We start from the raw sequence: 17,200 nt of genomic DNA on the forward strand, positions 1-17,200 counted from the left end.
TCATCGCGGGTACGCGTCACCTGATTGGACAGCTCCTCAGCAGACAGTCTCACCTTATTGGTCGAGTCCTGGGACTTCTGAATCTGCAAATTTGAGGGAGGAGCTTTAGTTGTAATCCCATTAAATCAGTCCTTGTGTGTGTGTGTGTGTGTGTGTGTGTGTGTGTGTGTGTGTTACCTGTGTGTATGCCTGAGTGATCTTCTCGTTGAGCTGTTGCAGTTTGTCCTTCACCGCCACCGTGTCTCGCTCAGCCCTCTGGCTCCATGGTAACGCCCCCATACACTTCTGCCCCTGAACACAGGGGGGCACACCGTCTACAGGACATAACTCACCCTCACACTGCTGCGGGGTACAGGGTAACACACGCTCACTGCCACACACCTAATGACACACACACACACACACACATGTATACACACACACACACACACACAAACATGCACACACACGTGTGTACACACACACACACACACACATACACACAGTTACAGATGCTGTTTGAATCTTTTATATAGTTTCAGGTTAATAATAATTATATATGCAGATTTATGCTAATGACCTGACAGTGAATTATACTATGTGTAATTACTGATGTGTACTGGTTTCTATTCTTACCAGTTTGGCTGTAGGTGTGAGGTCAGGACGGGTTGCCAGATCCTCTCTGAGTGTTTGCAGGTTCTGGGTGTTGATTGGCTGAACCTGATTCAGGCCTTTAATGGCTTCGTCTCTGAGCGACGTGGACCTGTCCACAGTGTCTGCTGTTCCGTCTGCACGTTTTACCGAGTCTGTGGATCTGCTGAAGGCATTTTTAACAGCATCCAGGACTCCTATGCACACACACACACACACACAGTAGTTTACTTGTATGAGTGCAATATTTAAAGGAAACTACAGTCTTTTTCTCTCCTCTGTGTGTGTGTGTGTGTGTGTGTGTGTGTGTGTGTGTATACCAGCATAGTTAGAGGCATTGAAGTGGGTTGCTGCCTCTTTCTTGGTGTTGTAATCCAGCTGAAGATTGGAGAACTCTTTCTGAAGTTTGTGCAACTCCTCCTCCAGGTCTGGAGTAGTAACTACACCTGCATGCCTCAGCTCCACTTCCACTTTGTCCAATTCAGAGCTGATAGAGAGAGAGACAGGCAACAGTATGTGAGCACATTACTGCGTGTGGGTGGGTGGGTGTGTGTGTGTGTGTGTGTGTGTGTGTTAGAGAGAGACTCACCGCAGTGTGTGTAGATGGTGTGTATGGGTGTCGTACAGGTCTCTGTCATCAGGAAACCACTGCAGTACATTGGTGATTCGCTGAAGTGTTTGCTGTGCATCTGTGATGCGTTGAAGTATGTGTGTGGGGAGTCGGGGGGGCTGAGTGGGTGTGAGTGTGTGTGTGAGGCGGCGCAGGTGGAGTGTGAGGTTCTGCAGCTCGGCGTCGAGGGTGAAGAAGCAGGAGGAACAGACGGGGCAGTTAGGGAACTGGACACAGTGGCCACGACCACACATGTTACACCTGTCCCCCACTACACCCGGCTTACACACACACACACCTGTACGACGGTCACACACCCCGGATACACTACCCATACGGTCACACAGACAGGCTGCAAGAGGCAAAGAGAGTATTATTACTGTTATTATTGTGGGTGAGAGTAGGACACAGGGGGTGAGACACTAGAGTAAGATATACATTGAGACAAAGAGTGAGACACTGGGGCAAGAAAGAGAGGGAGATTGAGAGTGTGGCACTGGGAGTGGGGCAGCGGGTGAGGCACTGGGGTGAAATAGAGAGTGAGACAGAGAATAAGACACTGAGGATGAGAGAGAGAGTGAGACACTGAGTGTGAGACAGATAGTGGGAGAATTGGAGTGAGACAGAGAGTGAGTCACTGGGGGTGAGAAAGAGGGTGGAACACTGGGAAGGAGACAGAGAGTGGGGCAGATGGTGAGACATGTCTTACGTCTGCAGCCAGTTAGTGAGTCACCATACATGTTTTCTGGACAACTGCTGCAGGTTCGTCCCCCAAAACCAGGACGACACACACACTGACCTGTCAACTATACACACAAACACACACACCTTCCTATGAACTTGCTGTGCATCTGTTTGTACAGTGATTTAGCAGTGAAATGACACATATGAATGTTCAGATCTCTGAGAGCTCCTACCTGGTCACAGGTGTTGCCGATGGCGTTGTTGAGGTCACAGTCACATGACAGACATCCTGATGATAAGTTCCAGAATCCCTCAGCACACCGGTCACATGACCTTCCTACCACATTTGGTTTACACACACACTGACCTGACAGTGCATCACAGACACTGTGGAGGGAACCAACTGCACTGCAGGAGCACTCTACACAAACACACACACACACAGAGTGGATTATTATACTGTTTATATGACCTGTACAGTGTATTTTTGGTGGCCGTGGTCCTACTGCACAATACATTTGGGAACAAATAGATGCGTCATTGATGGTACTGCATAATAAAAAAACATGATAAATAAACCTGTATTTTTCAGCATACAAAACAACATAAATCCTGACAACGGGGAGGTGGGAGCTCAGTGGTTAAGGCATTGGACTTTGGATCAGAAGGTCACAGGTTCAAATCCCATCACCACCAAGCTGCCACTGCTGGGCCCTTGAGCAAAGCACTAAAAAACCCTCCCATGCTCAGTTGTAAGTCGCTCTGGATAAGGGCGTCTTCCAAATGCTGCAAATGTTCCTAACCACATCTCCAACCTGCAGGAAACCACCACCATGCTTCACTATGGCCTGCAGATATTTATTATTGTGCCACTGTCCAGCCCTTCAGCAAACATCCTGCTTTCTGCTACAGCAAATATTTCAGCTTTTGACTCATCAGTCCAGAGTTGAGTCTCTTAGCCTTGTTACCATGTCGGAGGTTTGGCTTTTTGACCACGATTCTTTCACGAAGATCACTTCTGGCCTGACTTTTCCAGACAGTAGATGGATCTACCTGGGTCCCACTAGTTTTCATAGGTTCTTTGCTGATGGCACTGATGGATATCTTTTGATGTTGAAGTGAAGTAAGCATTTGAGATCTTTGCCTGGGAGAGACCTTGCTGATGAAGTAAATCTACCTTTTTTCTTGTTGCTGTGCTCAATCTTGCAATGGTGTAGGACCTTCAACATGAAACTGTCTTCCACAACCTCACCTTATTACTAGTTTGGCTCCTCACCCCGTCTGATGCTCCTACACAGCTGTTAATGTTTCACTTAATAATCAACCTACACATGATCATCCTACAGAATCCCTGACCTTGTGTAAGTGTGAGAAGATAAATGGTGTCACACCAAATACTGATCTGAAGTGATTTTCTCTTCTGTTCAGTTACTATCGGGTTTGTTCATTGATGAGAATACTTTCTTTCGGCTTCTCCCATTAGGGGTATTCATGATCTGCATGTTTGATTTGGCATGTTTTAACGCTAGATGTCCTTCCTTACGCAACCCTCCCCATTTATCCGGGCTTGGGACCGGCACTATTAGTGGCTGGGGTTGGTTCCCTGACCGGGGTTCAAACCCGGGCCGCAGCGGTGAGAGCGCCACATCCTAACCACTAGACCACCAGGGGACCTTGTTCATTGATAAGGATAAACAATTTTAAATATATATATTTAAAAGCGCTCTCAGGTTACAGCCTTTTTTTCTGCCTGAAACATTTACAGAGTCCTGTAAATATCTGCAGTGTATTATAGAGGATATATTATAGAGGAGACTCACTGGAGCAGCCGAGTGGGTTTGTACTGCTGAGGCCGTAGTGTCCGGCTTTACAGCGCTCACATCGTGCTCCTCCCACATTCTCCTTACAGAGACATGCCCCTGTCACCTCATCACACTGACGCCCACCCTCTGACCCCGCACTGTCACACTGACACCCTGTACACGCGCACACACACACACACACACACATAAACAAATAAATATATACACACACACATAAACAAATAAATATATACATACACACATACAGACAACAGTACATAGAGATAGGATTTACAGATACTGAATACGGAATTTATGTGTTTACAGCAAAACTGTCAGTGATTTACACTGGTATAGAGGATTAAAAATGCGGAGCTACAAATGATTGTGTGTGTGTGTGTGTGTGTGAGAGAGAGAGTCATACGTAAGCATGCGTCAGGTTTCTGCAGGCTGCTGCCAGGGTTCCTGTAGTAGTTGTCAGTGCAGCGTTCACAGTGTGTTCCTGTAGTGTGGTGTGTACACTCCTCACATACTCCACCACTCCGTCTCCCACTGCGCTCATACACACCAGGGTCAAACCGACACCGCTGGGCATGGTTATTACACTCACAACCTGTAACACACACATACACACCAACACAGTGTTTAGGCTATAGTAGTATAGATAAGTTGATATAGATAAGGTGTTTATGTGTGTGTGATCCTTCCATCATCTACCATTTCTTAGGTATGTGTAGTGTGTGTAGTAACTCAGGTGTGTGTAGTAACTCAGGTGTGTAGTAGTAGCTCAGGAGTATGTAGTGTGTGTAGTAACTCAGGTGTGTACTAGTAGCTCAGGTGTGTGTAGGGTGTGTAGTAACTCAGGTGTGTACTAGTAGCTCAGGTGTGTGTAGTGTGTGTAGTAGTAACTCAGGTGTGTGTAGTGTATGTAGTAACTCAGGTGTGTGTAGTAATTTAGGTGTGTGAAGTGTGTAGTAGTAACTCAGGTGTGTGTGGTGTGTAGTAACTCAGGTGTGTGAAGTGTGTGTAATAACTCAGGTGTGTGTGTGTGTAGTAGTAGCTCAGGTGTGTACTAGTAGCTCAGGTGTGTGTGTGTGTGTGTAGTAACTCAGGTGTGTTTAGTGTGTGTAACTCAGGTGTGTACTAGTAGCTGAGGTGTGTGTGTGTGTGTGTAGTAGCTCAGGTGTGTTTAGTGTGTGTAGTAACTCAGGTGTGTGTAGTGTATGTAGTAGTAGCTCCAGTGTGTGTGTGTAGTAGTAGCTCAGATGTGTACTAGTAGCTTAGGTGTGTGTAGTGTGTGTAGCTCAGGTGTGTTTAGTGTGTGTAGTAACTCAGGTGTGTGTAGTGTGTGTAGCTCAGGTGTGTTTAGTGTGTAGTAACTCAGGTGTGTACTAGTAGCTCAGGTGTGTGTAGTGTGTGTAGTAGCTCAGGTGTGTTTAGTGTGTGTAGTAACTCAGGTGTGTACTAGTAGCTCAGGTGTGTGTAGTGTGTGTAGTAGCTCAGGTGTGTTTAGTGTGTGTAGTAACTCAGGTGTGTGTAGTGTATGTAGTAGTAGCTCAGGTGTGTGGTGTGTAGTAGTAGCTCAGATGTGTACTAGTAGCTTAGGTGTGTGTGTGTGTAGCTCAGGTGTGTTTAGTGTGTGTAGTAACTCAGGTGTGTGTAGTGTGTGTAGTAGCTCAGGTGTGTTTAGTGTGTGTAGTAGCTCAGGTGTGTGTAGTGTATGTAGTAGCTCAGGTGTGTTTAGTGTGTAGTAACTCAGTGTGTGTAGTGTGTGTAGTAGCTTAGGTGTGTTTAGTGTATGTTGTAGCTCAGGTGTGTTTAGTGTGTGTAGTAACTCAGGTGTGTGTAGTGTGTGTAGTAGCTTAGGTGTGTTTAGTGTGTGTAGTAGCTCAGGTGTGTGTAGTGTATGTAGTAGCTTAGGTGTGTTTAGTGTGTGTAGTAGCTCAGGTGTGTTTAGTGTGTAGTAGCTCAGGTGTGTGTGTGTAGTGTAGTAGCTTAGGTGTGTTTAGTGTGTGTAGTAGCTCAGGTGTGTGTGTGTGTGTAGTAGCTCAGGTGTGTTTAGTGTGTGTAGTAACTCAGGTGTGTGTGTGTGTAGTAGCTCAGGTGTGTTTAGTGTGTGTAGTAGCTCAGGTGTGTGTGTGTAGTGTAGTAGCTCAGGTGTGTTTAGTGTGTGTAGTAACTCAGGTGTGTACTAGTAGCTCCGGTGTGTGTAATGTGTAGTAGTAGCTCAGGTGTGTAGTAGTAGCTCAGGTGTGTGTAGTGTGTGTAGTAGCAGCTCTGGTGTGTGTAGTGTGTGTGTAGTGTTAGCTCAGGTGTGTGTTGTACGTTTGCAGGTGTGTGTGTTGTCTCTTTCTGCTGGTTTCCATGGAAGGTCGTTGTAAAGATCAGCACAGCGCTCACAGTTTACACCCACTGTGTTGTGTTGACAGTCACATGCACCATATACACACACACACACACACATACACACACACACACACACACACACATACACACACATAAACATGAACATGATTATTTAAATGCTGTACAGACACGGGCCATGTGTGTGTGTTTGTATGAGTGTGTGTGTTTGTATGAGTGTGTGTGTGTGTGTGTGTGTGTGTGTGTGTGTGTGTGTGTGTGAGAGTGTGTGTGTACCTCTGTGTTGAGCAGGTGTTTGGAGGTGGGATCAGGAAGGCATTGGTCAGCATGGCCGTGGCAGAAACAAGAGCCAATTAACTTGATCTCCTTCAGGGCATAGAAGCGTGATGGGCGTCGGCCAGGTGTGTAAGGCACCGCCCCAAACTGAGTCAGGTTCACACGCAACCCTGTATAGCCCGACAGTCCTGTAACACCAATCAATCAATCAATCAATCAATTAATCAATTGGTTGAACAATCAATCATTGATTCAATCAATCTATCGACAGATCAATCATTAACTCAATCAATCGTTCAATCAATCATTAATTCAAAAAATCAATCAACCAACCAATCAATCAACCATTCAATCAATTATTAATTAAATCAATCAATAATTAATTTGATAAATCAATCATTCAACCAATCAAACAGTCAACCAACTAATCAATCAGCTAATCTATCTTCGAATCAATGAATCTATCAATAAATTAACAAACTAATCAATCAATCAATCATTCAATCAACTAATACATCAATATACCAATCTATCTATCTACCAATAAACCAATAAATGGGTCGATCAAATAATCAATCAATAAACTAATCCATTAATCAATAAACTAATTAATCAATCAATTAATCTAAGTAATGAATCTTTCTATAGAGTAATTAATGTGTGAGGTCAGAAAGCAGTAAGGAAGTGAATGAGCTGATTGGAGGGTCTGAGGCCTCATTAGTGATGAGATCTGATTGGTCGATGCTTACTCTCAATCTTCTGTTCATTTGGGACTGCAATGTTGGAGTATTGCAGCATAGGATGGAAATATACCTGAAACACACACACACACACACACACACACACACACACATCATTAATGTTTCTGTACACAGTCAGTGTAAGTCCCTGAAAGAGAAATGTGTGTGTGTGTGTGTGTGTGTGTGTGTGTTTGTTCCTACCCTCTGGTCCTGGTAGGGGTTGTTGGTGTTTGATGGCAGTGTGTAGCAGTGGGGGGTGTCGAGGTCAGCGCTCATTGTGAGGATGTGAGGGAAACTGGATTCACACTCAGTGGCCATGTAGAGCACTGGAGCCCACGTCCTGCCCCAATCAGACGTCCTCTCAATCACCAGGGCATCCGGCCTCGGGCCCTAGGGGGAAGGGCAGCGTGTCAGTGAGTGTGTAAATGTGTGTGTGTGTGTGTGTGTGTGTGTGTGTGTATCAGTGTGTAAGTGTCAGTATCTGTGTGTGTACCTTGAAGTACAGCAGTAGGTTGTCGATGTGAAACAGTTGCTTCAGGTCCAACTCTATAGTGACAGGACTCACATCTACACACACACACACAACACACACACACACACACACACACAACACACACACACACACAAACACACACACACACACAAATTAGGGTTCAGAAATCAAACTGTTGTGTGTGTGTGTGTGTGTGTGTGTGTGTGTGTGTGTGTGTGTGTGTGTGTGTGTGTTTGTGTGTCTGACCTTTCTTGCTCTGCCACCAGCGCTCAGGTCCATCTTTACTCAGAACGTTGTGGATCGTGTGTGTGTTTCTACCTGCTGCAGTTCTTGAGTCACATGGACAGCATTTCATCTTCCACTACACACACACACACACACACACACAGAGAACTGAGTAACATGTTAGCATCACCCCCACATCTTTTAAATTATAGTGTAGTCACTGTGTAGTGCTCTGTAGGGTGATGGTGTCAGTGTGATATCTAACCCTAGGACTTGACTAAGGAGGTGGATGATGATGATGATGATGATGATGATATGACAGCACATAGTATGTAGCACGTGTGTGTGTGTGTGTGTGTGTGTGTGTGTGTGTGTGTGTATACCTGTCCTAATGGTGTACAGAACACCTCGATGCCGGTGAGCCCACAGGTGGAAGAGGCTCTGATTACAGTTTCTCTGCCTTTTAATAAATCACCCAGAGGAGGATAACATGCTCCGCTCACACACTCCTGCTGTGCCATACACACTGCTGCTAATGCTGCAACACACACACACACACACACACACACACACACACACACACTATGTAACTGACAGTGAACAGCGAGTCTGTCTGTCTGTCTGTACCTAGAGTTAGGAATGATGTATATGATGATTGACTGTATAGATATTTTCTACACTCTGTATTACTCACACTGATATGATATTGTGCTCTATAATACTCACTTACTATAATAATAGTAATACCCTAATACAATACTGTACTCTACTCTACTCCACAATACTCTACTCTACTACACAATACAATACTCCACAATACAATACTCTACTCTACTACACAATACTCTACTCTACTCCACAATACAATACTCTACAATACAATACTTTACTATACTCTACTCCCTAATACAATACTGTCCTCTACTCTAATCCACAATACTCTACTCTACTACACAATACAATACTCCACAATACTCTAATCTACTCTACTAAACAATACTCTACTCTACTCCACGATACAATACTCTACAATACTCTACTCTACTCTACTCTACTCCACAATACAATACTTTACCCCACAATACAATACTTTACTATACTCTACTCCCTAAAACTCAATACTCTACTCCACAATACAATACTTTACTATACTCTACTCCTAATACAATACTGTACTCTACTCTACTCCACAATACAATACTTTACTCCACAATACAAAACTTTACTATACTCTGCTCCTAAAACTCTACAATACTCTACTCTACTCTACTCCACAATACAATACTTTACTATACTCTACTCCCTAATACAATACTGTGCTCTACTCTACTCTACTCCACAATACTCTACTCTACTACACATACAATACTCCACAATACAATACTCTCTACTCTACTCCACAATACAATACTTTACCCCACAATACAATACTTACTATACTCTACTCCTAAAACTCAATACTCTACTCTACTCCACAATACAATGCTTTACTATACTCTACTCCTAATACAATACTCTACTCTACTCTACTCCACAATACAATACTTTACTCCACAATACAAAACTTTACTATACTCTACTCCCTAAAACTCTACAATACTCTACTCTACTCTCTACTCCACAATACAATACTTTACTATACTCTACTCCCTAATACAATACTGTCCTCTACTCTAATCCACAATACTCTACTCTGCTCCACAATACAATACTCCACAATACTCTAATCTACTCTACTAAACAATACTCTACTCTACTCCACGATACAATACTCTACAATACTCTACTCTACTCTGCTCTACTCTACTCACAATACAATACTTTACCCCACAATACAATACTTTACTATACTCTGCTCCTAAAACTCAATACTCTACTCTGCTCCACAATACAATACTTTACTATACTCTACTCCTAATACAATACTGTGCTCTACTCTGCTCCACAATACAATACTTTACTCCACAATACAAAACTTTACTATACTCTGCTCCTAAAACTCTACAATACTCTACTCTGCTCTACTCCACAATACAATGCTTTACTATACTCTGCTCCTAATACAATACTGTCCTCTACTCTAATCCACAATACTCTGCTCTACTACACAATACAATGCTCTACAATACTCTAATCTACTCTACTAAACAATACTCTACTCTGCTCCACAATACAATACTCTACAATACTCTACTCTACTCTGCTCTACTACACAATACAATACTTTACCCCACAATACAATACTTTACTATACTCTACTCCCTAAAACTCAATACTCTACTCTGCTCCACAATACAATTCTTTACTATACTCTACTCCCTAATACAATACTGTGCTCTACTCTACTCCACAATACAATGCTTTACTCCACAATACAAAACTTTACTATACTCTACTCCCTAAAACTCTACAATACTCTACTCTTCTCCCTAATACAATACTGTGCTCTACTCTACTCTACTACACAATACAATACTCTACAATACAATACTCTACTCTACTCTACTACACAATACTCTACTTTACTCCACAATACAATACTCCACAATACAATACTTTACTATACTCTACTACACAATACTCTACTCTACTCCACAATAAAATACTTTACTATACTCTACTCCCTAATACAATACTGTACTCTACTCTACTCCACAATACTCTAATCTACTCCACAATACAATACTCAATCTACTCTAGTCAACTCAAGTTTATTTCTATTGCGCTTTTCACAACAGACATAGTCTCAAAGCAGCTTTACAGAATTTAACAGATAATGTGTTACCTGCAGTGATCTGTAGAATAATCAGAGTCTTCATCTTGAAGAAATAACCGCAGCAGCTCTATACCTCTATAACCCTATCTCTTTCTGCTCATTTGCTCAGCTGCTTTTATAGACGGACACACCTTTGTGTGTGTGTGTGTGTGTGTGTGTGTGTGTGTGTGTGTGCTTTGATTCATTATTGTGACGGGTGTGGCACCGTGAGGAAGTGTGTATCATAGTGTTTCAGTAATCATACACACACACACACACACACACACACACACACACACACACACACACACACACACACACACATCTGGATGAGTAAAAACACACTAAATTAAAAACATAAAAACAAATCCTTTAAACTAAACCCCCTAATTCCTAATCCTTATATGATAACCCATGAATCTCTAACCCCTAACCCCTAACTCTAATCTCTAACCATTAACTCTAATCTCTAACCCCTAACCCTAACTCTAATCTCTAACCCCAACTCTAATCTCTAACCCCAACCCTAACTCTAATCTCAACCCCAAACTCTAATCTCTAACCCCAACTCTAATCTCTAACCCTAACTCTAATCTCTAACCCCAACCCTAACTCTAATCTCTAACCCTAACTCTAATCTCTAACCCCTAACTCTAATCTCTAACCCCTAACCCTAACTCTAATTCTAACCCCAACCCTAACTCTAATCTCTAACCCCTAACCCTAACTCTAATTTCTAATCTCTAACCCCTAACTCTAATCTCTAACCCCAAACTCTAATCTCAACCCCTAACCCTAACTCTAATCTCTAACCCCTAACCCTATACACTAATCTCTAACCCTAACTCTAATCTCAACCCCCAACCCTAACTCTAATTTCTAATCTCTAACCCTAACTCTAATCTCTAACCCCAAACTCTAATCTCTAACTCTAACCCTAACTCTAATCTCTAACCCCAACCCTATACACCAATCTCTAACCCTAACTCTAATCTCAACCCCTAACTTTAATCTCAACCCCTAACTTTAATCTCTAACCCCTAACCCCTAACTCTAATCTCTAACCCCTAACCCCTAACTCTAATCTCTAATTTCTAACCCCTAACCCCTAACTCTTATCTCTAACCCTAACTCTAATCTCTAACCCCTAACCCCTAACTCTTATCTCTAACCCTAACTCTAATTCTAACCCCAAACTCTAATCTCTAACTCCTAACTCTAATCTCTAACCCTAACTCTAATCTCTAACCCCTAACCCCATACACTAATCTCAACCCCTAACCCCTAACCCTATACACTAATCTCAACCCCCAACCCCATACACTAATCTCCAACCCTAACTCTAATCTCTAACCCCTAACCCTAACTCTAATCTCTAACCCCCAACCACTAACTCTAATCTCAACCCCCAACCCCATACACTCAATCTCTAACCCCAACTCTAATCTCTAACCCCCAACCACTAACTCTAATCTCTAACCCCAACCCTATACACTAATCTCTAACCCTAACTCTAATCTCTAACCCCAACCCTAACTCTAATCTCTAACCCCTAACCACTAACTCTAATCTAACCCCAACCCTATACACTAATCTCTAACCCCTAACCCTAACTCTAATCTCAACCCCAAACTCTAATCTCTAACCACTAACTCTAATCTCTAACCCCTAACCCTATACACTAATCTCCAACCCTAACTCTAATCTCTAACCCCAACCCTAACTCTAATCTCTAACCCCAAACTCTAATCTCTAACTCCTAACTCTAATCTCCAACCCCAACCCCATACACCAATCTCTAACCCTAACTCTAATCTCTAACCCCAACCCTAACTCTAATCTCTAACCTAACTCTAATTCTAACCCCAAACCTAATCTCTAACCCCAACCCCTAACCCCATACACTAATCTCTAACTCCTAACTCTAAACTCTACCCCAAACCCCTAACTCTAATCTCTAACCCCTACTCTAATCCCTAACCCCAACACCATACACTAATATCTAACCCCAAATCTAATCTCTAACCCCAAACCCCTAACTCTAATCTCTAACCTAACTCTAATCCCTAACCCCAACACCATACACTAATATCTAACCCCAAATCTAATCTCTAACCCCAACCCTAACTCTAATCTCTAACCCTAACTCTAATCTCGAACCCCTAACTCTAATCTCGAACCCCTAACACCATACACTAATATCTAACCCCTAAATCTAATCTCTAACCCCAAACGCTAATCTCTAACTCCTAACTCTAATCTCTAACGTGAAACTCCTAACTCTAATCTCTAAATACTAACTCTAATCTCCAAGCTCTAACCCCAAACTCCTAACTCTAATCTCTAACCCCTAAATCTAATCTCAAACCCCTAAAATCATAATCTCTATACCCTAACCCATGAAAAAGGTGGTGTGAGATATTGGGTATTATGGGATGGGAGAGTGTCTTGGAGTAAAAGAACACTAATTCCTCATATCTTAGTCTGACTACATTGTGTGTGTGTGTGTGTGTGTGTGTGTGTGTGTGTGTGTGTGTGTGTGTGTGTGTGTGTGTGTGTTCTGGGTGTGGTGTTCTGAAAACTATATCCTCAGGCCACTGATTTCACCTCACGTTCCTCCACTGCAGGTTTGAACCAGCCAGGACTGTGTGTGTGTGTGTGTGTGTGTGTGTGTGTGTGTGTAAGTGAATGAGTGAGTGAATAAAGGTGTGTTCTCTGACTCAAAGAGCCACCAGACACCAATTGAAACACACCTTTTTCTGTCAGACAATCATCCATGATGATGATAAATGTGTGTGCTAATGGAAACACACACACACACATCAGCTGCTGTAGATTACAAGAAATTGTCCTGGTGTTTTTCCAGTGTGTGTGTGTGTGTGTGTGTGTGTGTGTGTGTGTGTGTGTGTGTGTGTGTGTGTGTGTGTGTTCTGGGTGTGGTGTTCTGAAAACTATATCCTCAGGCCACTGATTTCACCTCATGTTCCTCCACTGCAGGTTTGAACCAGCCAGGACTGTGTGTGTGTGTGTGTGTGTGTGTGTGTGTGTGTGTGTGTAAGTGAATGAGTGAGTGAATAAAGGTGTGTTCTCTGACTCAAGAGCCACCAGACACCAATTGAAACACACCTTTTTCTGTCAGACAATCATCCATGATGATGATAAATGTGTGTGCTAATGGAAACACACACACACACACATCAGCTGCTGTAGATTACAAGAAATTGTCCTGGTGTTTTTCCAGTGTGTGTGTGTGTGTGTGTGTGTGTGTGTGTGTGTGTGTGCAGACTCCACTGCCCCCTGTCCTGCTGTTGGACACACAGCTTGAGAGTGTGTTGCCATGCAAACGATGTGTGAGGTCAGGACTCTACACCTGTTTAAAGGGAGCTTACAGGAAGTGGGAGAGTGAGTGGGGCTGAGGGTATGAGAGCATGGGAAGGGCACTAAAAGGCCAAAGTTCAAACCCTCAAAGCCGTTGGTGATGTCACTGTCAGGAACACAGCTGCTCCATAAAGCACCACCGGCTCTGTCCCAAATCACTCTCACAGATGGGCTGCACTACATGTTAATCCTTTGCTCCTTACATTTATACATTCAATAAACATTGAAACTTCTCCCGATTCATGTGCACTACATCAGTGAACTGTGTAGTGACTTCTACACTGTCTAGTCAAAATAAGTTCAAGTTAATTTCTATTGCGCTTTTCACATGGACATTGTCTCAAAGCAGCTTTACAGAATTTAAGAGTTCAATTCAATTCATGTTTATTTGTATAGCGCTTTTAACAATGAACATTGTCTCAAAGCAGCTTTACACAGATAATGTGGTGATTAAAAGTAAATATGTTCTTTGTAAGTAAGTAAGAGTGAAAGTAAATGATGTGTGTTTATCCCTGATGAGCACCATGGAGACTGTGGTGAAGGAAAAACTCCCTTAGATGTTATGAGAAAGAAACCTTGAGAGGAACCAGACTCAAAAACAGAACCTCATCCTCATTTGGGTGACATCAAGAGTGTGATTATAGTCTTTAAACACTACAGAACACTGGAGAGTGAGAACTAACATGAGCACTGGAGTGTGTGATTATGAGTGATGATCTTCTACAGACTTTTACAGTCATTATGGTTATAAAACTACTGAGCAACTCATAAAATATCTCAACATCTGAGATCATCACAGATCCAGCACCAGCTTCTCCATGCCAGAGCCTTTAAACACTCCAGGAGGTCCAATGTCCAAACTCCACATGAAGTGGAATCCAAATGTCACTGGTACGTCTCTAGATGGTTCGGGATGTTTGGAGGCATCTACTTCTTTAAAGGTCCATAATCTTCATGAGGTGGGACGTGACTGGAGCTGGAGCAACCTCAGGATGCATCAGGATGGGGAGAGAAAGAGAAGCAGTGGAGAGGAATTAGCGTTCATGATATTAACAGCACAAGGTTATGATGTGATGTGTGTTATGTGTAGAACTCGCTAAAAACATACGTCTTTAATCTGCATTTAAACTGGGAGAGTGTGTCTGAGCCCCGAACACTGTCAGAAAGACTATTCCAGAGTTTAGGAGCTAAATGTGAGAATGTTCTACCACCTTTAGTGGACTTTACTATTCTAGGAACTACTAGAAGCCCAGAGTTTTGAGATCTGAAGGAGCGTGACGGATTGTAGCGTGTCAGAAGACTGGAGAGAACAAGCGGAATCCTAGATTTTTATTCAGTACAGTAACAAAATGAACAGGAAATAAAAGCACTGCACTCACATGCACACCATCAATAGGTAGTAATGATCTCATGAACTTTTTTAATAATAAAGTTGAAAACATCAGGAAAAAATCCAGAGGATTAAAATAAATCCAAACTATTTTATAAATAACCCTGTAGACAGCAGTGTCATTATAACACTTAATTACAAAGTTTTACTCCTATTCAAGAGAACGACTTCATTTCATTTATTTCCTTATCAAAATCATGCATTCTCGATCCCTCGCCTACAAGTTTCCTCAAACAGATCATTCCAGAGGGAATTGAACCTGTTTTAAAATAATAAACTCTTCCATCAGCACTTTTTTTTTACCAAAATCCTTCAAACTGCAGTTATCAACCCCTAATTAAGAAACCTGACCTTCACCCTGTCAGCTGTCCAACTACAGTCCAATATCAAACCTCCTCTTTATCTCCAAGATTCTAGAAAAGGTTGTAGCACAGCAGTTCTGCTCACATCTACTGAGGAACAACATTTATAAAATGAATCAGTCAGGATTTCGGCCTCATCATAGCACAGAGACGGCGCTAGTTAAGGTGGTAAATGACTGTTATTGGCCTCTGATCAGGGTTTTGTCTCTTTACTTGTTTTGCTCGACCTCAGTGCAGCTTTTCACACCATTGATCATAATCTCCTGCTTGCTGGACTGGAGAACGTTGTTGGAATAAAGGGAACAGTGCTCTTCTGGCTCAGGTCTTATTTGACTGATCGCTATCAGTTTGTTGATGTAAATGGTGAGTTCTCCACACTCTATGAGGTAAAGTTTGGTGTTCCTCAAGGATCTGTCTTAAGCCCACTGCTTTTCTCTTTATATCTGCTGCCTCTGGGTGAAATTATACATAAACATGGTATTCGCTTCCATTGCTATGCTGATGATACACAGCTGTATATTTCAGCAAAGCCAGATGAGAGAGATCAGCTTAACAATGTTGAGGAGTGTGTAAAGGACATTAGACAGTGGATGCTTGATAACTTTCTTCTGCTCAACTCAGATAAGACGGAAGTACTTTTACTAGGACCACATGCAGCTAGAAGTAAACTTTCTGATTCTGTAGCATCTCTGGATGGTGTTTCTGTCTCAGTGTGTACAGCAGTCAAAGACCTTGGTGTGATTATTGACCCGAGTCTTTCCTTTGAGTCTCACGTGAATAATATCACCAGGATCTCCTTCTTTCACCTTAGAAATATTGCTAAAATTAGAAATATGATGTCGTTACAGGATGCAGAAAAACTAGTAGATGCTTTTGTAACATCTAGATTAGACTACTGTAACGCTGTACTGTCTGGGTTTTGGAGTAAGTGCAGAAATAAGCTTCAGTTAGTTCAGAATGCAGCAGCAAGAGTCCTCACTAGATCTAGAAAATATGATCACATCAGCCCTGTTTTAATCATCTACACTGCTCCCAATTACATCTCACACTGATTATAAAATACTACTACTGACGTATAAAGCACTTAACGCTCTCACACCGCAGTATCTGAGTGAACTTCTGTACCAGTATGATCCTCCACGCTTACTTAGATCAAAAGGTGCAGGCTATTTGTTGGTACCTCAAATAATGAAAGATGTTTCTCTTATAAACCCCACAGTTATGGGACAACCTTCCAATCAGTGTTCGGGACTCAGACACAGTCTCAGTGTTCAAGTCGAGGCTGAACACATATTTATTTAGTGGAGTGTTTAGTCAGTAGGTGTTTGTGAGGTAAAGGAGCAGATCTGGAGGGATCATGGATATGGAGTGTTTGGTGAACTGGGATATTTGGATGCTGTCGTCTCCTCACTCTCACACGTGGCCAAAGGGCGAGCGTGGCTTGTGGAGCGCGAGAGCGGTTGGTGAGTGTGTATGAGCAGCATGGTGTCT

General features: G+C 42.5%; 1 protein-coding gene across 3 annotated transcripts in view; it reads right to left on the reverse strand.

The window, feature by feature from the left end:
- Positions 1-10,694, reverse strand: part of lamb3 (laminin subunit beta 3) — a 13,788-nt gene extending 3,094 nt beyond the window's left edge. The window contains exons 1-17 of one of the 3 annotated variants that reach the window (XM_046874510.1): positions 10,610-10,694; positions 8,208-8,362; positions 7,846-7,960; positions 7,600-7,673; positions 7,308-7,496; positions 7,116-7,179; positions 6,367-6,554; positions 6,052-6,172; positions 4,151-4,339; positions 3,745-3,900; positions 2,158-2,345; positions 1,950-2,046; positions 1,220-1,592; positions 951-1,117; positions 616-827; positions 178-381; positions 1-83 (exon numbers count right to left, since the gene is read on the reverse strand). The exon at positions 1-83 is cut by the window's left edge and continues 62 nt beyond it. In XM_046874510.1, coding sequence (XP_046730466.1) covers positions 1-83; positions 178-381; positions 616-827; positions 951-1,117; positions 1,220-1,592; positions 1,950-2,046; positions 2,158-2,345; positions 3,745-3,900; positions 4,151-4,339; positions 6,052-6,172; positions 6,367-6,554; positions 7,116-7,179; positions 7,308-7,496; positions 7,600-7,673; positions 7,846-7,960; positions 8,208-8,362; positions 10,610-10,643 — 2,609 coding nt within the window. In that variant the 5' untranslated portion in view covers positions 10,644-10,694. Of the gene's footprint in view, positions 84-177; positions 382-615; positions 828-950; positions 1,118-1,219; positions 1,593-1,949; positions 2,047-2,157; positions 2,346-3,744; positions 3,901-4,150; positions 4,340-6,051; positions 6,173-6,359; positions 6,555-7,115; positions 7,180-7,307; positions 7,497-7,599; positions 7,674-7,845; positions 7,961-8,207; positions 8,363-10,609 lie in introns of all 3 variants that reach the window. The other 2 variants (XM_046874509.1, XM_046874511.1) reach the window with 2 other exon arrangements.
- Positions 10,695-17,200: the final 6,506 nt, after the last annotated feature.

This window comes from Silurus meridionalis, chromosome 19 (assembly GCF_014805685.1).
Source record: "Silurus meridionalis isolate SWU-2019-XX chromosome 19, ASM1480568v1, whole genome shotgun sequence".
Taxonomy (NCBI): Eukaryota; Metazoa; Chordata; class Actinopteri; order Siluriformes; family Siluridae; genus Silurus; species Silurus meridionalis.